This window comes from Manis pentadactyla, chromosome 5 (assembly GCF_030020395.1).
Source record: "Manis pentadactyla isolate mManPen7 chromosome 5, mManPen7.hap1, whole genome shotgun sequence".
Lineage (NCBI taxonomy): Eukaryota > Metazoa > Chordata > Mammalia > Pholidota > Manidae > Manis > Manis pentadactyla.
In genome coordinates this window covers 90,752,410-90,778,102 of record NC_080023.1, presented here as the reverse complement: position 1 = coordinate 90,778,102, position 25,693 = coordinate 90,752,410, and the positions used below count along the sequence as shown (strand labels likewise).

Here is a 25,693-nt window from a genome sequence, read left to right as displayed (position 1 = left end):
ACCCAAGGGCAGGAAAAAATAACACACTCCAGTTTTTTGACAGTTCTGCTAATTGAAGATTATCACCTTATTTTAAATATAGTGCTTGAAGAAAATAATCCTCTTGTGTTTTTAATAAGTACTTTAAATAAAAATGTAAAATCTTTACAGAAAATAACACACTTAAAAAACTGAAACAAATGGTAATGCTAATTTTGAAAGACTGCTGATGTCACTGTGGTTTATTGGGTAAATACAAAGTATAGGCTCGTGCTTTTTTTTTCTTAAGCAAAGCCAAAGAGATTAGAAACCAAGTACACATACCTCTTTAGAATAGAAACATAAATTAGTGTTAACTAACAATTAGGCACTTAAAATGTAAGTGTAAAATGGCATTTTAGAAGTATAAACTATAGTTACACTCCTAAATTCCTTCTCAAATGTTTTTACAAACACAACCACAAAAGCAGAGGCATGGAAACCATATTTCTAAACAAAGATAACTTCCTCTCTTAAAAAAAGTAGAACCTGAACTCAAATCCCATATGACAGATCAATGATTAAGGTACTGGTGGGTAGGAGAAGAGAGCTTTCAAAATTTACATATATGATTAAAAGGTAAGCATTTAATAAAACGATTACAATAGCATACAGTATAGATCATAATGAAAAATATATGTCAGGAAAATAATGGATTTTAGACTTAAAATTTTACTTTACAACAAGGCACTTAACACATTGAAACAGTATAGTAAATTTCTGAAAGAATGCAATTGGCTACTTCTCAAACCTTGTAATAATATTTCCTTTGTTGAATATACTGTAACAAAAGCATACATTTTGCAGCATTAATCATTGCATAGGAGGTAAATTAAATAATGAATTCCAACTTGGCAACTAGATTAGCTTATGTTTATAGTTCCTTCTTTCTCCTTTAAAGGACAGTTTTAAATAATTCCATAATAAAGAACTATTCTCATTCATATTTATTTAGAACACAACATAATTAGATTAATGATTAACAACATAAATCAGATTTTGATATGGTGTGTATCTGTATAAAAACTTTGGGTACCTTTGACATGATTTTCAGTGTTTAGGTATTGAAGTCAAGAGCCCTTCTTAACAGAAAAAATATTTTTAGCAAGTAAATCAAAGGAGTTAAATTATATTGCAACACAATGACATTTAAAAAAATACCAGAAATCTTTATACATACAAATAGAAAAGCCTTCAATACATGGCATACTACTTATAATATGCTTGATTTAAACATGTAAACTCATTTATTAAGAAATTCCTTCTCACACTTACTCACACTACAGAAATGAGTGTGTTAAGACCGGCTTAATTTTTAAATCAGTTTTACAGTGCAAAACAAAAACAACAAAAAATAATTAAAAAAAGAAATTTCCAAAATATTTAAGAAGTAAGACATGAACTCTCAATTAACAAAGAAACATGACTTCTAGAATGTAAAAATAAAAAATATTAGAAAGACAGCCAACTTAGTGTTTCAAAGTAAACAAAGTGAAGGTGTTAGGAAGGGAGACATTAATAATTGTGATAGTGAGAGGTGAAATGGTCTGCAAATTTTCTTTGATGAAAAGATAAAAGATTAGAATTCCAACTCTCTGGGATCTAAGCACGGTTTCCCTTTGGGAAAAGTTTAAAATATATGGAATAATTATTTCAGATTACTGGCACAAATAATAAAGAACAAACGCCTTTTAAAAACTTGAAAACACACTTTAAAAGTGGCTTTTGCTTCAAGTCATATCACATATTTCCACAAGGGGGCACTGGTATACAACAAAGAACCTTCAGCAAGATCGTCGGGAAACCTGACTAGACTTGGGCTCACTCAAAACAGCCTGCCTTGCACAGCAAAACTTGTTTTCCAAGATGCCAGTAAATTAAATAAAAAATTTAAAATTACTTCGAGTGGAACTGGGGAAGAATACTTTATTTTCAGAGCTAGTGGGAGAGCTAAAAATAACTGAATCTGACAAGAATTAATTTCCATTGAAAGAATTTAGAAAAAAATGTGGCATAATTAATAAGAATTATGTTACAGATATTGCACAGAAGGACTAAATTACAAGATAAGCTTCTAACAGGAGCACTGAGTTTTGTAACAGGTTTACAAAAACAAGGGTAATGGAGAAGTACTTGTGTCTTAATTAGCCAGGAAAAGGAGCTCCAAAAATACAGTTTCAAAGGCAAGATCACAATTGTTTATGTTTTATGTCCCAAAGTGGCACATTGGGTTAAACTTTGTTTGCTTTCCTAAATGTAAACGAGTTTCACTCTGTCTTTTATGTTAGCATCTTGAAACTTCCGTATTTTCCCTCCTTATTTTCAAACCACATGCTTCCTCAGCATCTATTAGACAGCTATGACATATACAGGTAAAGAACACAGGAGCAGTAGTGTCCACACACGAAGGGTCATAGATGTCTTTAAAGTTCTTTAAAAGGTGATGGTATATATTGTTAAAAACTGCATTACTTGACTAAAACGCAAGGGTTATTGTTTCAAGAGTCTCCAACAATCCACACACCATGATTTCTAAAGCTTAAACACTTTTCCTTATTTAATTTAAGGAAAAGAGGTTATCCAAGATACAGAGTAATAAGGCTCTAAGGAATGTTAGGCTCTTTTATCTGAATTAGAGGCTCAAGGGGTGTCCCAAGGTTAGGAGAGCAAAACGCAGGCTTCAGTGTCAGGTGCTCTTCCTCACAGTCATGCAACAGGAATTCAAAATCTGTGTTTCAAACAGAACACCTTGTTCTGTCATAAATGTTAATATCTAGTAAGAGAAAATGAGTGGAAGTTATGTAGAAATATGGCTACGTGTATCAGGTGAACTATAGATTTGCTTCTTATTAGCTTATGTAATAGTAAATACTGGAAAAACTCCTTGCATTTCAAAGCCTGCCAAGGATGTTTTAGGGTTTCAATTCTTGTTTTAAATAACCAGATTAGAGAGTCTTTCTTCCTGCCTTTGGATTCAAACACCTTTCCTTTCTTGATTCTTTTATTACAGAGGAAGAGCCGTAAAGAAAACATACACAAAATTTTAGCACCAAAGGATAATGTCCTTCTGAACAGATGTGTTTTCTGCTTCTCTCAAGCAATTTAAAGGTCAATTTTGTGTACAGAATCAAGGCTGACTATAATGACAAATTTAGGACTGTTTTTCATCCTAAGCCGAGGGAAATTTTCACCAATATAAAGGTAACTACCTCCACTCATGCCATTGACCTCTCCACCTCCTGGCCTAGTGTTGATTTTGTAACACTCCTTTTCAAAGGTTACTGTAAGTCTTAAGAAATTAAGCCAAGAATTATCCAAAAGATTCAACAGCATTAATTAATGCACAAAATCTGACAGCATTAAAACTCATCAGATGTTTTAAAATCCAGCTTTTTTTTTTCATCACCTCAAAGAACTTTAGAAACAATTATTCCCCTTACTGAGTAGCTATGATCCATTTAACACACTGATTCCAAAAGATTATAGTGCAGCACCACGGTATAACTTCAGCGTTAAATTTAAATTACTTAATGTGGCGTATGTCCTTAGGGCCATTTATAAGAAGCTGAGTCTCCTGCTAAAAGGCAAGGATACACTATACTTATGGACTCCCTCTTAGTTTTTCCATAAAGTACAATGTAATTAGAAAGTAATTGTTTTCACTGAAATGTGACCAATTATATTTCTGAGCTCCAATTAGCAGCTCCAAAAAAGATCTCCCACAAGGCAGGACCTGAGGGAGACACGAAGGCTTGTTCCTCAAGTGGCAAGAGGTCCGTCCACCTTTGTGTGCTCTCCGTACACCGCCCTGGGGGTACCAGACGCATGTTCACCAGGCACAAAGCCTGGAAGGGTGTACCCAAGGGCCACTCCTTCACAACAAGAGCCCCATGTTTCCTGGGTGTCTGTCATTGAGATTTTAAAGTGAAATATTTACACATGTGTAAAACCCAGGGGGTTATTGTCAAATACTTCCATATTTTAGATTATTGTATTTTTTTAAATATATAAAATTATCAATTAAGTAAAGAAAAGTAAAAGCGAAACATAGTGCATTGGGTGGTAGCAGCAGTGCCCATTGCCAGCCCCGACCCCGACCTTCCCTGTGACGGGGGAGAAACAAAGTTCACCCGGAAGTTTACTCATGACCCACGGGCTCCCCTCACTAACAAGCCTAATGCTAAAACCACTCTCAGCATTAGGTTATCATATTTACATAGTAGCTGTATATATCCACATATTTTATTTAAAACATTAACAAATTCTTCTGACCCCAGAGGAAAAATAAATCCTGAAAAAATTCTGTGGAGGGCTTTAGTGAAGAATAAGGAAAGGAGTAATTTTTCTTTGGCACCTCTTTAACAAGTTCATTAGTAAAATCCCAGGCAGGGGCTTGTCACCAATGAATGAAGAGCTGCAGGAGAATATACCTTTCTCAGGATGAATAAAAAAACAGTCCAAGGGTAATACTTCGTTCATCTTTCTAATCATTTACACAAAATTTGGTCCACTTCTTCATTTACCACTCAGTTCTCCTAAAATAAAAACACAAAACTATACCTTTGGTTACAGCGTTAACTGTTTTGGTATAAGAGCTTGTGCCTTTGATTTGCCCCTCAGGTGGATTTCTCATTATCTTCACCAATCTTCTGAACCCGTGAATATTTTTTGCATGACGATTTAAAGCAGCCAGGAGGCCAGGAGAGTGGCCAAGAGAAGCAGCAAGGAATTGACCCTTGTACATTTTTTTCAAAAAAATAAAAGATGGGGAACCACCATGCTCGAGACAAGAAATTAGTCTGTGAAGAGACCTTTAAGTTCTGTAAAAAGTAGGAAAAAAGGAAAATGAGACATTTTTCATGATTTGCATCCTGTTTTACTTCTTAATTAAACTATCATTCGTTGCAGCGTAACAGAGAAAGCAGCAGAATCCAGATCACAAGGCAGCAGTTGTCCTTGTGTCTCCCCCAACTCCGACTTGACTCTGACCCCAGACACCCTCCCCTCACTTTCCCTCTTTGTGGCTCATGCAGTGTCTTCTGCCTGCAATTCCAGTAAGAGTGGGGACTCGGGAACAGATGTGAGAGCTACCCAGGAGCGACAGTTTTTAGGATGTGTGAGTGGTCAGATGAATGGGCAGAGAAGATGAAGAGTGAAGAGTGAGCATACAAGGTCAAGCATATTTGAGAGGAAAGATGAAAGTCTGGGTTCAGTGGTGTCAGCAGACATCTCGATGGAAGGGCAAGAAGGAAGATGGAAAGAGGAGACTACAAAATAGGAAACAGAGCTACAAAGACAAAGTAATCCATAGGAGGGGCATCTATTAGTGGGCACTGCCAAATGGGAATTGGGTTTAGATCCTTTGGGAATGACATATTCAATTGCTCACAAATTCTCCAAACATTATATGCATCAGAGAATATGGAAAACCTATCCAAAGATAAGGAGGTCATGGTGGGCAGACTACCTCTGTCATACCAAGGACACACACCAGTCTAGGAAACACAGAGAAGGGGAGGAATCATTCCATCTGGGGACTAGAGAGAGAGAGCAGGAGTCAGGGAAGGCTTCCCAGAAAAGGTGGCATTTGAGTTAGCTCCTTCAAAATGAATGAGAGAAGGAAAAAAAGGTCATCTGGGAACAGGAGGCAGCAGAAACAAACAAGCAGGGATAAAAAGAGAAGCTGGAGAGCACCGGAGCACAGAGGATGTTCCAAGGCCAGGAATTCATAAGCTACATATTCTGCCTGGCTTTTAAAATAGTTGCTACGTTTTTCTCAAAATTAAGTTCTTTGGGGGCAAGGGAATATGTCTTACCTAACTGCATGACAATAGTTCTACAGAGAAGGTTCCTAAATTTTAATTTAGCATTTATAGTTCTTCAATTCTGGTATAAATTAGTTGGATTAATAAAACACCAGGCTCTATGATTATACAGCATTTTTATCCTTAAATGTCATTTGTATTTGTGACATTCTTTATTTTAAGAAGCAATAAAGGACACAAGTTTAAGTGAATTTACTTTAAGAAGCAGTAAGGGACATAAGTTTAAGTCACCTAAACCACAGGAATTTTTCCCATTAGGCTACCTTAAACCCACTGTATGAAAAGGGGTCCTCTGCATTTAAAGAAAAGAAATTATCCAAGGATAATTTCACTGCTCTCACCTTTTCATTGGCCATTGAATGGTACCACCAAAACAGCCGTGTTGTGATATAATAAGCAATGATCACATCGACAGTATAGTGTTCGTGTGCTACAAGAATGCAGATGATCCCGGCAGCACTCAGCAGCCAGCAGATTAAATGATACCACCAGAAGTGACGAGGCGAATCTGGACAGTAGAAAAATTACAGCATTAATTAGACTCCCTGAGATGTACTCAAAGTAGGATAACCTAAGGTCAGGAAGTCACCGGAAGGAGAAAACAGATAACTCAAAATGAGTCACTGTGAACAGTCCAGGACAGGAGAGGGGGACACCCTGGTAGCAGGTCTAATAGTCACTTCTCTAGGTCTTGCCCACTGCTAGGCTGTCTAATACAGAAGAGGACAGAATTGTTTATTAGGTTGGTGGGAATGGGCTCACACTGGTTCACCTAAGAGACCCCACTAGAGAGAAAAACAGTCGGGGTCAAAAGAAAAGGTAGTTGCCAATGTGAATGGGGGGAAAATGAGAAAGCAGTAGTAATAATCAGAGTTTATATAACCTGATTTATCCAGAGAGAGATAAGTGGCATTGTGGCTAGCAATATTTTCATTCTCAGCAATTTTATACTGTTACTGCCAATAGCAACTATCAAGCACTCCCTATATAAAGCTTAGGATGCTTGCCCAGTCATTTATGGATTTTAGCCTTCCTAGTCAGGCCAGTAAGAAGGTCATGACGTTAGTTAGCTACGAAAAAAAATAGAGACCTTGCCAGGTCACACGTGATCATGCACCCCACAACCTTCGCACACAAGTGTTAACAATATAGGTATAAAGCGAACAAGAGTTAATTGCTGTAACTCTTCTGTTTCTTTAATAACTATTTATTTTTCCTAAGTTAAAGCTTTATTTAGCTCACAATAAAAGCTAACCTAACAAATTTTCATATTTAGCTCCTCAAATACATTCATACTGATATTTGCTTTCAAGTGTGGAAGAATGGTTGAAGAGTAGAAGGATCCATTTTCAGAACTTTAGATGAAGTACCAAATCAGGTATCATTCAAATAAAAAATTTTTTTGGAAGAAAAGCTGTTGCTCTTTAGGTTCCAAGTGGAACAGTAGAGTAATAAGTTGGTATTTGCATTTTAAAGTCTGATTTTCTAATTTTGATTGTGTTCCTTATTACATTTCAATTGGTTCACCCTGCCACTAAGTTCCTCAGAATGTTAAAAGTTGAACATTAGAAATCTGGAGATTTTACTAAATGTGCATTCTTCAGTACTACAGACCTCACCCTTCCCTAAAGTCTCACACCAACCCAACTTCCATTGCTTATACTTCATCCGGTGTTTACCTTAGAATTTCAAAATGCTTGGACAAACCAGAACTATTTTGTATTTGTTTATCAACAAGCAAAACTGAAGTAGATAAGGTAAAGAGATGGCCTGCATGGTCATTATACTACCTGTAGAATTCAAAGTGAGTTTTTAGGAAAAGCTGGAAACACTAGCACTGCTCATCCATAAAAACAGTGTATTCCTTATTATGCTACCACATGAGACCACTGCTCTTTAATAGAGAACACTGGCTGCCCCCCGACAAAAGATTCAATATAAACTATTTTGAAATAGAAATGGCAAAATGGTAATCTTTTCTGCTCTCTCAATCTTCCTATAAGGGTAACATCAGGTTGAAAGATGACATCACAAATACTCATTAACTCTACTATCTGTGTGTGATCCTAGCCCAAGCTGTCACTGAATGACAGACAGTGGGATTTGTGTGGCAACCAGGTTAAAAAAAAATTTTTTTTTCCCTCCTCAATTAGTAAGACATTTGGTACCAATAGCTGGGCTGATTTCTCCAGGCTGATTTTATAAGGAACCTGGGCCCCAGTGATAATATTTGCATGACTGGGTAAAGCCCTCTTGCTAACCCAAAAAACGTCCTGGTCCCAAGTTTTCATCTGCCCTAATGACTAAATTCAAATCCATGCATAACAACAGAGCAAACAAGGGAAGAGTCCTAACAGATCAAAGGCAGGAAAGCAAAAAATATATAAATGATATATCTAGTTCTAGATGCAGACTGTTCAAAGAAGTCTCTGGTACCACTTCTTAGTCAGACCAGTAACACACGGTATAATTTAGAATGTGACTGTTTTTCCTAATTGCATAGGAAATGGCATAAACATGGACTGCCTTGTTTATGTACTAGACTGGCTCTAAAGTTGAGTTTGCATTAAGCATTACAGATTTGCCATTTTACTTCTCACCAAAAATTGGGAAATGCAGAATGTAATTCTTTCCCTGGAATATGTCAACTTTCAAATTTTAAAAATCTTAAGCCCAAATCATGTCTTGGGAAGAAAATATCTCCATGTACTGCATAGCCTTTTTGAAGGTAAAAGTAATCACAAGTTGTCCTGCTGTTGCTGAGGTAGAAGAAGAACAATAATGAGAAATATACCCAGAATTATTCCTTAGCGATTCTGTAAGATCAGACAATGTGCATTTCCAAAACTAAACAGAGCCAAGAAATGAAGTAGAATCTCTGGAGTCTGCTGGCTGGGAGTCTGAATACCCTGCCCTTCAATTACTAACGGGGACTGGTTCTATGTTACTCACTTTCTCTATGCTGAAGTGTCCTCTCTGAGAAATGGGGAAAAACAGCTTCTCTCATGGAGCGGTTGCAGGAATAAATGAGTTAATTTGTATCAAGGGCTTAGAATAGTGTCTGGCACCGAGTTTATATCCATTTATTATTTTAAATCTTCAGTTATTTTATAAAACTAACTCTGTTTCCTGGGGTGTTTTCTCTTCATTACTTTGTGGTTTTCAAACCACAGTGGCTGTGATTTGACATGGAGCTGCTCCTTCTCACCCACATCTTCTATGAGCTTCTCATGATCCTCAGGTGAGGAAGATCCTACCACTCAAATGCACCTGTGGACTAGAAAATGATGTTTCACAGATGGAACTTTCTTCAGTGAAAGTTAGACTCAGAATCATAACAAATCACTCCACCTGCTTCCTAGAACCTAGAAGTAGGTGTTAGAAATGTAGTGGTTGAAATGTAACTGAGTATCCTCTGCTATTGGTGCAGCAGACGGCCTTGGTTCCTCCTCACCAGGCCTCTCAGACATGTGACAGCGGAGATAAGGACAAAGGGTCTGAGAGTCCGTTCCCTCAGTCAAGTATGATGACGGCTGCCAGCTTGACGCATCTCTCCCTACTCTGAGTTCATATGTGGCACTTACAAAGGAAACAACTCAGAAGCCATACAATTCTTACCATCCCCCCAAAAGATTTTGCTTCATCTATTGCAGAGAATCTCAACTCTTTGTCATATTGTCCTCAAAGCAGAAGCTAAACCTAAAATCCCAGGCAAGTTATGGGGCAAGAATTCACTTCTGCACCACTGAAAGATAAACCCTGATGTCCGTACTGCCATTACATGAGGCTAAACCTGTTTGGATTAATGACAGGCCAAAAGAAGATGGAAGAGGCACGAGGAGGGAGGGGGAAGCCTCCTTCTGGTGGTTTCTGCCAGAAGACCTCTTGACAATATGCTAAGTACATGAAGAAAATGGACCTAAGTGTCTAAAAACACTGGCATGGGGTATCCTGGAACTTAAGATGAAGGTTAATACTGACAAGGTCTGCAAAAATGGAGGGGGAAGAATCACTATTTAGGAAGGATTTTGAGATAATGGGCCTAATTATATAAAACCACAGAAATCTCCAAGAATGGGGTCTGTGAGGCAGCTAAAAGCAAATACAGCCCCACAATGAAGAAATTATTCCAGCCATGAAAGCTGCTGGAATACAAGGATTTTGTGTAATATGAATTAAGTGTATAAACATGGAAAGATACTTCCCATTCCTGCCTCCATGTTGCTTCTTACAAAGAAAATGATCAGTATTGGCAAAACATGAGGATGTCTATTAAAGCACAGAGGCAGCTGGCTGGAAAATCATGAAATTGGAATAAAGTGGGACAAGGAAACTTTTTAAAAGGGGGAAAACATCAAATGATTTGGAATGATGGAATGGAAGTTTCACACAAGAGTGATTTACACTTGGCTTTCAAGCACACTGATTCTTTTTGCAATAGCAATAATTTTTCTTAGTTGCCGCACTACAACGGCCTTTACCTTGATAAGCTCTAGCCAAGGAGGCAGACATTTTGGAGGTATGCTAACAGCTAGAAGCAGGACTGTTTTAAGCTTTCAGTGTTCAAATCACACATGACTGGTTGAAATGATTTCACACACACTTATGCGTGCATGCCTCTGTCTCTTTCACAGCTAGCAATTCTAGTAGAATAAAGGCTCCCAGCAGTGTCAGGGCCTAGGGATCCCTCCGGTTACAGTAGTCAGTAAAGAAGGAATGAGTTACCACTTACATTCTTTGATGAACAAATAAGTAAGTGTCAGCACAACTGTGTGACCACTGAAGAGGAAGTCTCCACACAGGATATGTGATCCAGTAATGGACAATCCACCACCAGAAATCAACCGTAGAATCCGTTGTACTTTTGCCTGGGAGTCTCCGTTGAGCTAAATTACATAGAAGATCAGGAAGAAAATTAATAAGCTAATAAAACCATGTTTCGGCCTAACTTGTGTGATACTTAGAAAGGTCAGCAGGTTGTGTTTTTTTTTTTTCCTTTTTAATAAAAAAAAAATCAACAAGAATCCAAGGAGGAAGCTCCTCAAACTATGTTTTATTCATTGTATTGGTGAGTTTTAGTGACATTTTAAATTATTCAGCATGTTACTAACAATATGTTTTGGTGGTGGTGTGTCCTTGGACAAAGCTTTTAAAAATATTAATAACCAATGACTTCATCACAGCTATGCACTAAAAAGATCAAAGCTACTTTCCTCTCTGTAGGGGGAAGTCAGGGTTTTGGATGGTTAATATTTGATTCAGCTAATACCACATTACTAATATTCTAAAGTGTATTTGTATCTTGTGCTAAGTGGGAAGACTAAAATGTGCGTATAACTGTATTAAAATCCAGTCAAAACATTCACAGTTAAAGGGGGAGCTGCAACACATTAAATAATTTGTTTAGATAGGCATTAGGGATGTACTGGCAGCTTTAAAAATGAGTAGCTTTGATCAGGAAAAGCAGAGGGTCAGAAAAGAACTCTTTCAGACAAGGATATAGAAGCCCCCAGAAGCTACTGTGACAACATGGGAAACAATGGTGGGCTAGGACAGGAGTTTGCAGCAATAGTCAAAAGTTCACATCCCATTAAGACTTAAGCATACAGGAAGAAGTAGTGAACTGAATTGGTAAAAACGGTAGGCATGGAAAATAGAAATACTGAAATGTTGAAGGGCTGGATGGAGGGTTCACCTCAGTCTAGCATCAAGTAAATAAGCTTAGAAAATTAAACAGTGATTCTCAAAAATAAGGTAAAGTAACAGTACTCATGAGAAGAGAAATATAGACAGACTATGAATGACAATTCATCTGGGACCTGGGGAAACAGTTGTACGACATGCTGCGTTTCATACACAGTGATGATCCTTTTGGGGAACCAGCCCCAAAGCACAGCCAGTCCAGCCATGATGGTGGTTAACTGGTGGTGAAGATGGGTCGTGTCTTGTCCAAGTGGATGCATGGGGGTGAAGGGCAGTTAAAACGTGTGCAGATGGATGGGAGTAGAGTCTAGGAGTGAAGATATTGAGTCAGCCTCCAAGGCAAATGGAAAACCATTCTACCCAGTATGACAGGAATTGGGGGCAGGATTCCATGCCTTAAACATCACTACTGGGGAGTCTAAAACTTTCCCAATTACAAAAAAATAATCTTATGGATCTGGAAAGCTGTCCAGTATTCAGTGATGTTTGTAAAAAGGCAAATGCACCATGACTGGTTGATAGCTGAGAATAAGGCTCTGCAAGAGAAAATTAAGTGAAGCAGGGTTAGAGGGTAGGCTGAGAAACTTAACCTTCCTCAAAAGTCTGCCACGGGCAAGCCCAGGTGCCAAACCAGGAGAACATATGTGTTTTATTAAAGGTGGACTGTCCTTAAACTAAACACGCCAAGTAATAGGTAATCTTGCCTTGAAAAGAAGACCTGAAAGGCAGTAAAGGATCCAAACCTGAGGAAGGTAAGTACGGGTGACAGTGGCAGCACTCGCGTCAGGTGCACCTTGGTAGAGGTGGACTGCACACTGTGTAAGATAATGTGACCTGCCGTTGGTGAGGAGGATAGAATCTAGCCATGTGCTTTATCATTTACTGATGCCATGTGCTTTATCAGATCAACCGCAGTCCTTCAGGAATTTCTTGTCATGCAGTCAGTGTGAACTGTCAACACTGAGATCAAGTAAAAAGGTACATATGCTCTGCCCAACCATTGTGTTCCCAGCTTAAAAGAACACACTATTTTTCATTCCAAAACTGTGATAACTTTTTTAATCCAGTCACCCAACCCAACTCAATGCTCTGATTTTCTAGGGACACAAACACTTAAAGCCATCAGCCCCTTTACTTCAGGATTAAATGGATCCAGAAGTATAAACAAACGAGGAGCTAAAATATCGCCACACATTCTCTTCCCTCCGTCTTTCAGCAGTGCTGGTGAGTGGAGAATCCCAATGCATTTGATTCAATATGCCTTTGCACAACAGAGGAAGGACTGTCCCTTCTTGTCCTTTTCTCAGGTCTTATTGTTCAGTTCTGTCACTGTTATCCTAAGATATCAGATCACGCGGAGTATGCTAAACAGAACATTGAGAAAGGAAGAAAAAAAAAAAAGAATAGAAAGAAACCTGGGGAAGGCGGGATCATACAGTGGGATTAATGGCTGTTTTTCTATTTCTGTTCTAGTTCATTAGGACCCCCATCACGCACCACTAAGGCCTCTAGTTCCTTACTGGACACAGAACTGAAGATCGAGAACTGAGGGGAAGCATCAACCCTAAGAGCCAAAGCAGACAGGGTCTCTATGTTCTTGAGGGCTCCTCAGAAAGTGACCCCCATATACCAGTTCCCCAAAAAGAAATAAAGCAAAAGAGAGCCTAACTCGGCTCCTGCCAAACCAGAAATGTTACCCGCCACACAGTCCCTTCAATTCAGAAGAGAAGTCCTTTGGACATGCATGGCTGTGGGGAGAAGGAGCTTTTCTAGGAAAGGGAAAGGAGCTATCCCTGCCTAATACCCCATTCCTGTATGTGGCAAAATAGGTTTTAAAAGCTAAATCATTTCACGTGAGTCCTAATAAATAGGCCAAAATTTTATTTAAACACTTTTCAGGACACACATTTTGTGACTGCAAACCAAAGCTTGCGTTGGTGGGTTGAAGCAAATTATAAGCAAAGGACTTAAAGTAAACCATAGATAGACAAGGGAGAGGGCCACTGGGAAACTGCGAGGGCAAAGCATTTCGCTGGGGGCCCATCACTTGTGGCTCTGGTCATCCAGGGAGCAGTGAACAGTACTAGGCATCATAACTAGATTGACACGGTCCCAAAGCTAGTTGCTTCAGGACACACAGTTCTGTCATTGCTTGTAGGTCTGAAGGGCATCCTACAGAGTCAGCAGCAAAGGTGACAGGTAGATCATCTAATAGCCTCAAACCACAGAGAATTTAAGGAGCACTCAAAGCTGGTGGCGGAACCACATTTAGAACACAATTCTGACTCCTGCTCTCTAGCACCACATCACCTCTAGTCAAACAAAGTGATTTGCGCTTGTTTTCCTGAACAGTAATTCAGGCACCTACTGCCTGCTTATGCTTCAGGAAGAGGTCTTGACAACTGAACATGGGAGCTGATTAGTAAGGATGTGACCAGAGCTTCCATTGTATCTGTAGCTCGGTTTTCCAGTGGCACATTTACTGATGCAGCTTGAGAAAACTGCAACTCTTCCACAGACGATAATCTTTAATTTACTTTCTTTCTGTAATCATAGCAATTCATCCCACAAACCTCATCTATTACTAGGATGGGCTTGGCCTCTTTTCTGTGCCCATTTCTTCATTTAACACATAACAATAACCCCTTCAAGTATTTATTATGCTTCTGCATGTCTCCCATGTCTTAAATTAGTTTCTCTCAAAATCAGCTAATGTTTAAACTCAATATGTACACTGTTTTAATTACAGATATTTTCTGCTTTGATGGCTTTGGAAAATTATAGCTTTTCCAAACCACACCTATATTTGGTGAAGAAGAATGTTGACTTCTTCAGAACACAACTCTTTTTCCTCCTACTGTGGACCTCTGATTAGTGTTTAGTAAAATATGATGTTAGACTTCATTCCCTTCTTCAGAAAGCACATGATTTGTAAGTTTCCTTTTTTACAAACCAGGGCACACTGGGGTCTAAGATGACTAATAGCTCTCTTGAGAAGTGACTCCACCTGGAGAAAATGTAAATCCTGCCTAAAATAGTTTCAGCATCCATTCTCATGTTATATTCCAGCAAAAGGCCACTCTTTCCAATTCTTATAAACTTTGGGGTCATCCTTGATTTCTTTCTCTTAAAACCATATCCAACTTATCAGCACATCCCATTGGCCCTATGTTCAAAATACAACCTGAATCAAATGGCTTCTCCTCACTTCCACTGCCACCAGAAAGGTTCAAGCTCCTCCAGTGGGCCCCCCAAGCACCACCTCAGCTCTTCACAACTCTGTTCAGCCACACTGGACTCCCTGCTCTTTTTTGCACCTACCATTTCTAAGCTGTTCCTTGGCTGACAGCCCTCACCCCATCCACATGCATCACTCCCTCCTCTTGGGTCCTGCCCAAATACTTTCTTATTACAGAAGCCTCACTGATCCCTCTATAAAATAGTACCAGCCCTCAGAGTCCCCTGCACCCTTACTCAGCTTTACTATTCTTCACTTGAGAGACATCTGGCTTATCACCATATGACATGTTAGGAATTTATTTATCAGTTGTTATCCCTTGATAGAACACAAGCTCTAGAAGAAGGAGGACTTTGTTTCAGTCATTGCTGTTACTACACTGCCTGGTACAAAACAGGAGCTTAATACTTGTAGAATGAATGCAGGAATGGGTAAGCATAGGAGAAGGCAAAAAAAAGCAAGGAGTTCAATACCCCATTATAATGCATAATTAGCAAATAATAAATTTTTGATGCATAAAAATACTGTACGAACACATTTTAATTCTTCCCCCCAAATCTAAAGAAAAATAGAAAATATGCTAGATTTCAGTTAACACATAAGAACGTGTCTAGAAGAATGCATAACAGAGAGGGTGTTCAGTAACCGTTTTCTTGGTTTCCTCCCGATGGTAATTCAGAGTTGCTTACCTTCGGAGCGCACTGGAAATGCATTCCTGGCACAGGGAGAGTGGTCACATACATTGTAATACAGCGATACAGGTATAAAGTCCCAATGATAAAAAAGAATCTGCGCCCCACTATTGACCTAAAGGAAAAAATAGGGGTGGGAAGAGACAAGTTTATTGGTTGTTTCTGTTCTTAATACAACAGAAAACAAATGTTTAACAGAAGAATAATTAATATAGAATGGCATTAACAGATGACAGTTTCACAGTTTAAAGCTTTTTTGTAAGCTGTTCACCCCCACAATTCCATGGAGAGATTGGCGTGCAGTTTTCAGAAACAAAGATTGATATACTGCCAAAATTCTAGGTGGGATGTGGCCCAGAAGGACTGAATTTGTGGGGAGTGGGGAAGTTAAAGTAGATGAAGGGTTCTACATAACTACTTCTAAAAGGGTCACTCTTTGCCCGAGAATTCAATGAACCTTTCTACATTTTCAGCCAACTCACCGCATTAACAAAACCCTCTCTTGAGAACATATCTAGGTATAAGCGAGCCATGGTCACAGAGGAATTAACTAATGAGCTTAGGTGATATTATATAATTGGACACATAGGGAAATGGTGCAACTCATTTAACCCGAGTTTATGAGAAGGGTTTATTTGGGAACCATCCAAAAGTATTTTGACAACTTGGGCATGAACTATTTTGTCTACAACTATACAGATTTTTAGAGAATTGCATTTTGAAGATGTCCAAGTGTAAACTAATTGGTTTACCCTTATTTTATTCAATCTTGATTTAAAAATGCAAAAAAAAAATATCCCACAAGTCCTTTTTCACTTGATATTTTTTGGTGGAGATTTTGTCTTGAAAACATTAGTCCCTGTCCTGCACCACCTGAACCCTCAGTTAAGGCAGTGGTTCCCAGCAGTTGACTTGCACACACTGTCCTCCAAAGGGAGAGGCCCTGTCTGTTTGTCTCTTAGATGCCTGAATGGCACCAAGGGTTTTGAATGTCCTTGCTTCCAGTTGAAGATGACAACTTATTTTGTTGTGTAGTTAAGGGGTGGGTCTCTAAACTCAGGGCTCTGGGGATTGAGAGATGGTGGGGTCCATAAAGCTCCTCAAATTACTGGTGATAACTTCCTTAGTGCATAAACTATATTACTCCAGGTCTCCCATTTTCAGAGCTCTCAAAACTTTTAAAACTTATATTAATCAGAGAGTCCTAGAAAAACAGCAGTTTCAGGCATGTGGCATAGTTTAAGTCTTCTCCAAGACTATGGTCTGACATGGATCAAGGTCTAATTCAGGTAACTGTTGGGATTTCTAGTTTAAAGAACTATGAACAAATAAAATTTTAGCTGCTTGTCTCCTGGAATATTTTACAAATATTCCAGTGCTTCTGGGGTCAAAATATAGAATGGAACATCACCTAGACTAGTAGATGAAAGTATTTATCTATTGCAAAGCATTTCTTTCAGAGGCTTGCTACACTAGCTCTACCTTTTCTTGTTATGGAAAAAAAAAAAGATGATAAACAGGGCTGAGTCTCTCCTTTTGATGAAGTGAGCAAGGATTCACTCTTTGATTGAATCCCAGGCCCCAAAAGAGAGCTAACTGTGTTTCATGGCCATCAGACAAGTTGAAGTAATAGGCAGGAATTATTCTGAATCAATTATATTCATTTAAGCATTCTGAGTTTAGTTGTACTCAGAACAGAAAAATTAACTTAGAAGGTGAAATATGTACTCTGCAGCCTTATTTAGGAAAGTAACTGCTGCTAATGACTTTTTTTCATAGTTTTGAAGTTGCTTTTAAAAGAGAGAGAACAAGCAAGCAGGATTTCTCATTCAGCTAGGATGTTTAAAATAGGCTATAAAAATTATTCCATTAGATACTGAGATATAAGATACAGTGCTACTTCAAAAGGAAAAAGGAAAATCAGTGTGATTTCTCCAAGTGTTTGATGATGAGTTGTGACCAAAACAAGAGATATTAAAATGTGTGGCCAGCTGTGTGACCACAAGTTTTGACATGATAAAATCCAAGGTAATGGATAGGCAGGTAACAATTCTCTAGACAATTATTCAAAGAAATCAGAACTGTACTTCAGGGTGGAAGCCAACTACTTAACCAGACCCTGGAAAATTTCTCTTTCACACATATGTGAATAAAACTTTGCTCTAAATTAAAGGAGAAAGCAAACATCTTTGGCCCAAGCAGCCTCTCTTATATTCAGTGTCAATTCCAGATGCTAAAAAGAAAGCATTAAGGTTCAACAAATACATTGCTTCCTTTTAGCATAAAGCACGTCATTACTAACTACATCAGCAGCAAAAAGCTCTTCCAAATAAAAGAATTGATAGCTATGTCTTTTACTTACATGTATTAAGGAAAATGCTTAGGAATGACTTTGGTTTATGGAATAAGTTTTCAAAATTGCAAACATACATTTGGGGAACTCTTTAGTGAAGATAAGATTGATTTAAATGCTGAAATCCTGTTTGAAGTTTTGCATTGTATCGACTAAGCGTACATTTTCAAAAGCTGCAGCCTGTGGGCAATGTTTTGACCAAACTTATATTTTAGTGATTAATTACTAGAATCTTAGTAGAAAACAGGCATCTTAATGATGAAGGGAGTGAAAAGAAAAGTTGAAGAGGCTAATTTGCTATGAACTAGGGGGTCAGACTTCACAAGGAAGCCAAAATAACTACTTCAGAGCTATGTCCTATTTTTAAGTGTCAAAGCTAAAGTACCTGGCTTGCTATTTACTGAGTCCTCCAATTCCAAATGGAGAGAATGAAACCAGGAACTAAGGGCTCCTTTGTGGTGCCACAGGGATACCAGAGGACACAGTTACTTTAGAAATCTAAAACCTAAACCGCACAGACCCATTTCTAAATTCAGGTTCTTAAACTCTTGGGACTGCATTGCTCAAAGGCAAAAGGAAAAGAAATGTAAAACTTGAGAACTCCTTATAAGCAACCCTCAAAGCATGCTATTGACCACAGACCTATAATACAGTCATCCCATCATGAGGAACGGCGAGAGAAGCTTCCTGGCCTCCTCCATTCCCCACTTGTCAGAAGCCTAAAATAACACAAGCATGATGAAGTGAATGTTATTCCTTTCCAACCTCTTGATTTATCATGCAAATACCACAGCACCAAATTGCTTGAAATCAGGAACTGCACCTTAAATTCATAAACTCTGAATCACCCACCGTGGTACTTCTGCACTTTCCTACATAGATGCTACTTTCACGCGGTTGCTCCAAAATTGCTTACTGACTAGTCACTGGATTTATTTAATGTAGTGGACTTTTCTATTACTTCTTTTGCTAAATGCCTGGATAAGACTGAATTTATCAGATAAAACTGAGAAAGGTAATTTCATTTACACATCTACTCACTTAAATACAAGCTAATGGCAAACCCCCCAAAATTAGACTTACTTGTATCTCAGAAACAGCCACTGGGTGATCCATAATCCAACTAATATAATCCCATTTATTTCTGATACAGAAAATGCCCATTTCACCCGATCAATGTAATCAAAAAACTTGTCTGGGAGCGGAGGGCTGAGCTCCTTGGGAGGGACCCTCTCGTGTACAACTGTGATCATGACAGTGGTCAGAACGAGGTTGAAGAGAGCGTACACGAAGGCAATGCCTGTTTTCCACCACTCGAGGGGAAATTTGTTCCTTGAGTCAGTGGGCATAGCAATTTGGATGTAGTCTGGGTACTTTTTGGTGCCCTTTCGCAACCCATTGGATAAGCTCTTTGGTTTCCCGTTGCCATTTTTGTTTTCTTCTTCAACAGTTTCAGCAGGTCTTGTGTAAGTGTTTGTAGGATCACTGGTTTGATTTTCCATATGTTCTTCAAGTTTTGCTGTCTCTATGACATCCATTGTCTCTCCAGTCTTGAGATCAAAAAGGAGATGGTAAAGTTCTTGTTCTTTGTGGGAACTTAACTTTTTTTAATGCTTCCAAGATCAACATGGACTCTTACAACTGATTGTTTGCTAGCACAGAAGTAGAAGGTGGTCATCTGATTGCTGTTCCTCCCACGCAGTTATCCGCTGTACATTCACCACTTCCAGTAAAGAAAGCTGTTTTCTTTTCCCCAAAGATGTTACTCTCCCACCTGTAAAAACAAAACAAAACTATATTCAGATCTGTGCTTGTTTAACTGTCAACCATCTAACACAAAAACATTATCAAAATAAGGAAACAAATACCAAAGTTATTTCTTTTATAAATACATTGTCAGAACATAGTTAAAGCTGCTGAGACAGAGTTTATTTGTAAAATATTGAATTGTTTTATCTTAGAATGCTTGTCCCTTTCTTTGAGCTGATGTCAGTGAAAATAGGAACATTTTAATGATCAATTCCTTTAAAATTTTTTTGAAATAAAATTCAGGACACAACCTTGCAAACAGTTTATCAGACATGATTACTCATTGCTAACCATGAAGTCATCATAAGCCAGAACCTCCCCAGAGAGCACATCATTCCTTTCTAAGGCTGCATCATTTCTATGAAGCTTAAAGAAACAATAAAAAACAGTGACAAGTTGCTTACATGCACTGAATAATTGTTACTCTCTGCATTTGTCAAAACAGTCAATTTTATAATTTCTCATTAAAAAACTGGAGTCTCTTTTAGCGACCATTTTTCAGAAGATTCAAGAACCACACATTCAAGGTATTTAAAGTAGCCCCGCCTTTTGTATTCAGAGATGCACACTATATACATGCACACTGACAGCCTTCAAAATAACACAGTGAGAAGATACACAAAGCCTTAGCTACATCTCCTTTAGGCAACAGATTCTCCCTGTTACTTGAAAGATAATTTACAACTGACATAGTAAATTAGTAACTGACGCCATTTTGATGCAGCCGGTACAATTTCTGTACCAAACAATAGAAACTGGCCCCCAGAGGGGCAGCTCAGGGCACTTACCCACCACAACACCAATGAGGAAGGGGTGCCTTTGGCTTAAAGATCCACCAGCTCCAGAGAGCAAAGACTTCTTCATGACACAGGGCACTGTCACTAACTCTTTTATACTTGCTGGCAACATGGCCGCAGCTGTTCTCAATTTAGGAAAGCAATATTTTAGTCATGGTACAGAACCTACCCACCTAAAAAGGTTTTTAAACCTTGTAATTAGTCCCCACCCTGAGTACACTGCACAACTTAAGCATAATTCTTCACATTTTGAAGTTCTTCCTTTCAGGGTAACTTCAGGAAAAAAAGAGGAGGAAAAACTCGATGTGGTTTTTCCTTAGCTATTAAAAAAAGCTAAGCCTTTATTTAATAAAAGAAAAAGGAAAAGAAGTTAAAATGGTGCAGTCAGTATCTACAGGCACTACTTGACAGTTATGAGGAAAACAGATTAACCACAAGTGTTTATTGTGCATCTAAACACCCCAGCACTGGGGGGTATGCAGGAGCAATTAAAGGGGGTTAAAAAGAACCCAAACACCTGGCCAGAATATTCACCCCAAGAGCTTATAGTCCAACTGAAGACAGAACTGAATGGATGACACTGTTGGAGAAGACTGGGTGGCACGCTGTAAAGGGAAGAAGGATGAGGAATCGCTAGACCAGATGTAGCTTCAGTCAGATCCCTGCTCCCTGGACAAGATGGGTCCACAGAGACCCTGCCCATTTCTAGGGAAGCAACAGCCTGAGGGAAGCTGGCTGGAGAGCAACAGGGTCACTGGAGGGTCGAGGCTGGCTAAGAGGTATTAAGTGAGAATCTCAGACATCTCACCTTTCTCTTGTCCCTGTGAAAAGCTCCCAGCCACTAACTAATACATGAGAGAAGGATGAGAAGGGCCCAGTGCCCCCTCTCTGGAAGACAGGATGGGCAGATACTCTCTGTAGTACTCTAGCACAAGGTTGGAGGAAGAGTACGTACAGGGAAGAGGTGCCTCAGTGAGATATTTTCAAAAAGAAACACTTAGCACCATGGATTATTAGCACTTCAACAGAGGCACCAGAGCCCTGGCTCAGGCTTTGCCTCTGTGCTACTCTAGGCCAACCTGCTCAGGGCATCTTGATGAGCTACCATCCAAACTCCCTCCAACGTTTCTACTCCATATGTGCTCCTAGCCTGCTGTTCATATGTGACAGCAGCTCATGACTTTGAAACCCAGGTCCACCAGCAGACATACAGATGGTCTTTATAAGGTAGCCTCCCAGTTCTAGAACATAGAATATAGAACAGGAGAAAATCCAATTAGTTATTTTTTTTTTAAGCATAAGCACTCTGCCACTCACCTCATGGGACGACGGTGAGGATGACTGAAATAATTAATCGTGAAGAGCTTTGTGCTCCTGGGAGTAAGGGCACTTTATTGTCATTAGTGGCAGGATTGATATTTTCCCTGGGATTTCATTAAGAAGATTAAATATACAAAGCACATTCATCATGTGTCAACCAATCTTGGGACTCAGTGTTTGTCATCAAGATGATGATTACAACATACTCATGCATGTGGTGATCTTTTCTTACCAGTAAGTATCTGAGAGAGTGAGAACAGCCACAATCATGCCTTTCAGTGGATGGCAATCCATTACATCACTTGTTTAGGGTACCATACCAGAGCACAAAGCAGATGGAAGGCTTTCCAAATCCTCTTACACTGCAAGTACTAGAAGTTAACTCAGATAATATTTTAAAAGTTAAAGATTTCTATAGACTAATCTTCCTTTGAAGATGAGTGCAAAACTCTGAAACTTTTAGTGCACTGATACTATTCTGTTAGTATTTTTTTGAACCAAGTGTGACTTATCCAGAAATGCAAGGAAGATTTCAAATTAGGAAATGATTTCCCATTAACCATATGTAGAAAAAAGAGGTACGATCATCTTGAGTGAAGTAAAAAAGGCATTTGGTAAAATTCTGTCCTCTTGACTTGTGGGGGAGAAAGTATTCAATAGTCAGAATAGGAAGTTATACAGCTACCTTCTTTCTGTGCCATTATCACTGTTAGCTGTGTGATGTGTTCTAACATCGAGTGGAAAAAGTCTTCCACTCTTGCTCCTCTTTTCATCCCTTAAGGAACATTAGAATCTCTTTGTCAATTACAAGAAAATACATCATTTTGCCTCTTTGTTTTATTTCTATCACCTCTATTATACTATATAGAGTTTGATGCCACCATTTTAATATATAACCTTAGTCATTTTCTCTTAGTAATCCCAATAGAATTTTTCTTGTAATCTGGTAAAATCATTCTAAAGTTCAGCAGGCAATAAAAATGGGAGCAGCAGCAGGTCTGCAACAGTAGGTAGATTACATTACGTAACTAATATTGGGGTAATGGCACCTAGTTATTCTGTTTTACAAATTTATCCAAAGGAAATAGGACATAAACAAAATACTTTTACAAGCACGCTTTCGATACAGCTATTTATGAGACTGGACATACGCTAATAGCCAACAACAGGGGATTAGGTAAATAAATTTCAATTACCTTACTATGTTTTGATATATTAACTGCAAAACTACAAGACAAGCATGCAAATACTACATAAGAAGGATGCAGTATTCAGTTATGTACAAACTTAGATCTGAATAGGAGATATAGGAGCTCAATAATTTATATCAGAGGTCATGATTTAAAAAAGGGAAGGGGCCATGGCAGATATTCAACCCTATACGAAAAGGGACAAGTGTGAAACTCATGACACATCTTCTACAGCAGTCCTGACCCGAGGCTCACTGTCCATATCCTGCAGTGGAGATGGAGCATAGACACGAGCCCTGTCGAAGGGCTTCGAAATGCTTTGCTAGCCAGATTGTATGTTGGCCTGCTTGTGCTTCTGCAGTGATTAAGGAGGTTAGATGTCTTACATATATAAATATAGTTTAAAAATTAAGTAGACTTATCTAAGTTTGTATATGGATTTTAATGTTTAAAAAGATGTAATCTTTTGTAGAAGTTAAACACTGATCAAAGAAAATGTGTTCCTAACATTTGCAAGTTGGAATTACGAATAAAAGAAATTTATACATTGAGCTTAAGGGTTTAAGAAAAACTAGGTCTTGAAACAATCTTATTGTTGAAAAATCACTGGAAACAAACCCTTGGTAAGTTCCTTAACAGACACAAAAGCTTTCTCAGACCTTAAAAAGAAAAGGCAGTTGTTGCCCCAAAGCCCTTACAAAGTCAAACTGAGAAAAAAACAGCCACAAAATCATAGTTCTCAGCAAATGTTATTTATGGGACAAGTACTGTGTTTTGTGAGTTATCTAATTAACCCTCATAACAACCCTAGGAAATGGTTTAAACTGAGATGAAGTGAGATGCTCAAGTTCAGACAGACAAGTAGCAGAGTCCAGAGCTGAGCCAAGAATTGGACCTCTGGAGTCCCTGCTCTTGACGGCACACTACACTTAGATCAACAGTAGTCAGTGAAAAAGATTAAGAGACAAATGTAACTTTAAAAAAGAGAGAGAGAGAAAGAGACATAGGAAAGTCCTCTAGATAACATTACACTTTTTAATCTTTGTAATTTTGCAAAAATTCATATAAACTTAGAAGAAAACTAATATACAATCACCCTGCTTGTCGGGGTGGGGAGAAGAAGCCTGTTCAAGTATTTCCTGTTACCTGTATCTGCCATTAATTGTAGGTACTGTTACTAAGAAACCACCATATTACATTTATAACATATGTATATCACTTCATGTTAACAGGATCAGTTCAGCTAAGAAATTTCATACCCATACAGTTTTTTCAGACCAACACACCTTATCTTTTCCTTATTAAAAGTCGTAGAACTTACCTTGCTAATAAAAATCTAAAATGCTTACAGATACAAGGTCACCTTACGTGTCAGGGGATTCTATTTAGAAGTACCCATGAAATTTGCTAAATATGTGTACTAACAAGTTCTTGAAAACTGAAAAGATCCACTGCTTACTAAACATTACCATGTATATTTCATGAGATATTTTTCCCACAAAAGTCACATGGGAAAGAGTCCTCACCGGACCATTATGCTTTTATACTCTGACTAGGTCCCACATCTGTATAGGTGTGACAGATTTAACTTAGGGAAATGGGCAGGCTTCTGAGATAGTTTGGTGATAACTATTATAAGAATGGATTGGGGAAAAGTTTTTTTTCCCTAAATATGAAAGATTTAGAATTGAAAAAGCAGCTACCAGTGACTGTACTTCTGAACTTTGGGAGAGATGTACTTGGGTAAAGGGCAGACATTTGGGTTTCTGGTACTTATTTACTATTGCATGTTAAGGTAGATTGGAAAACATTAATTCTGTACCCTGTAGCCTGGGGCTGCAGGTGGGAATGGAGAGTGACTGCAAATAGGCTGGAAGTTTTTTTGGGGGGGTGATGGAAATGTTCTAAAATTCATAATGATGGTTGCACAGTTCTTTGTTTACTAAAAATCATTTCATTGTACCCTTAAAACAAGTGAATTTTATAGTATGTAAGTTATAATACCATCAAGCTATTAAAAAAAGATGCAGCCCATTGGGATAAGTTGTTTCTGAAAAACTAGAAAACCAAGGACTATCCCAAGCTTTGTGACCATGTCCCAGGCTCACTCATCTCTTTACAGTGTAGTACTTGACAGCTGAATGCTTCTCACCTCTTTAGAAGTGATTCTGAAATAACTTACATTTCTAAATTTTCTACAGACAAGATCAGAGAACCAGCCAATGAAAAGCAAACTGTTTAACAAAATCTGTGTAAACTATGCTCCAAAAAAAACCTTGTAACTACATAAATATGAAGTGACCAAAGATAGATGGATTTTCTCTAGTAGAAGTCATCAAAATTTACTAAGAGCTGGATTATAAGAAAAAAAGATCATCTGTTTTCTTTCTCACTAAAAATATTCAGTCACTGTGGTGAGGTAGATATTTTAATACCTGTTGAAATGAATACTTATTTACACAGAGCAAATATTAGCCTGAGCAAATTTGAAAAACAAAAATTGTGGGACTGGTAGGATTTCACAGTGCAGCATAATGAGAGGGTGGAATAGTACTTGGCCTGTATCAACTTTGTCTGACTTGACTAAGTTTGATAGAGTAAAGTTCCTTAACTAAAATTAGACTTGCAAAATGTTCCATTGGATGTTTTAAAACCTGGCTTCTATTTCTTAACTGCTAAACTTCTTATTGCTGGCTGGAGAATTCCAGTGATCAGATCTGATTCCAGTATATTTTGGAAAGACAAAAG

At 38.3% G+C, this 25,693-nt stretch overlaps 1 protein-coding gene across 2 annotated transcripts in view; it reads right to left on the bottom strand.

The window, feature by feature from the left end:
- Positions 1-189: 189 nt before the first annotated feature.
- Positions 190-25,693, bottom strand: part of SGMS2 (sphingomyelin synthase 2) — an 89,938-nt gene continuing 64,434 nt past the window's right edge. For both annotated transcript variants that reach the window (XM_036920936.2, XM_036920935.2), the window contains exons 2-6: positions 18,913-19,603; positions 15,474-15,591; positions 10,576-10,729; positions 6,185-6,351; positions 190-4,838 (exon numbers count right to left, since the gene is read on the bottom strand). In XM_036920936.2, the coding sequence (XP_036776831.1) occupies positions 4,635-4,838; positions 6,185-6,351; positions 10,576-10,729; positions 15,474-15,591; positions 18,913-19,367 (1,098 nt within the window). In that variant the 5' untranslated portion in view covers positions 19,368-19,603 and the 3' untranslated portion in view covers positions 190-4,634. The remainder of the gene's footprint in view (positions 4,839-6,184; positions 6,352-10,575; positions 10,730-15,473; positions 15,592-18,912; positions 19,604-25,693) is intronic.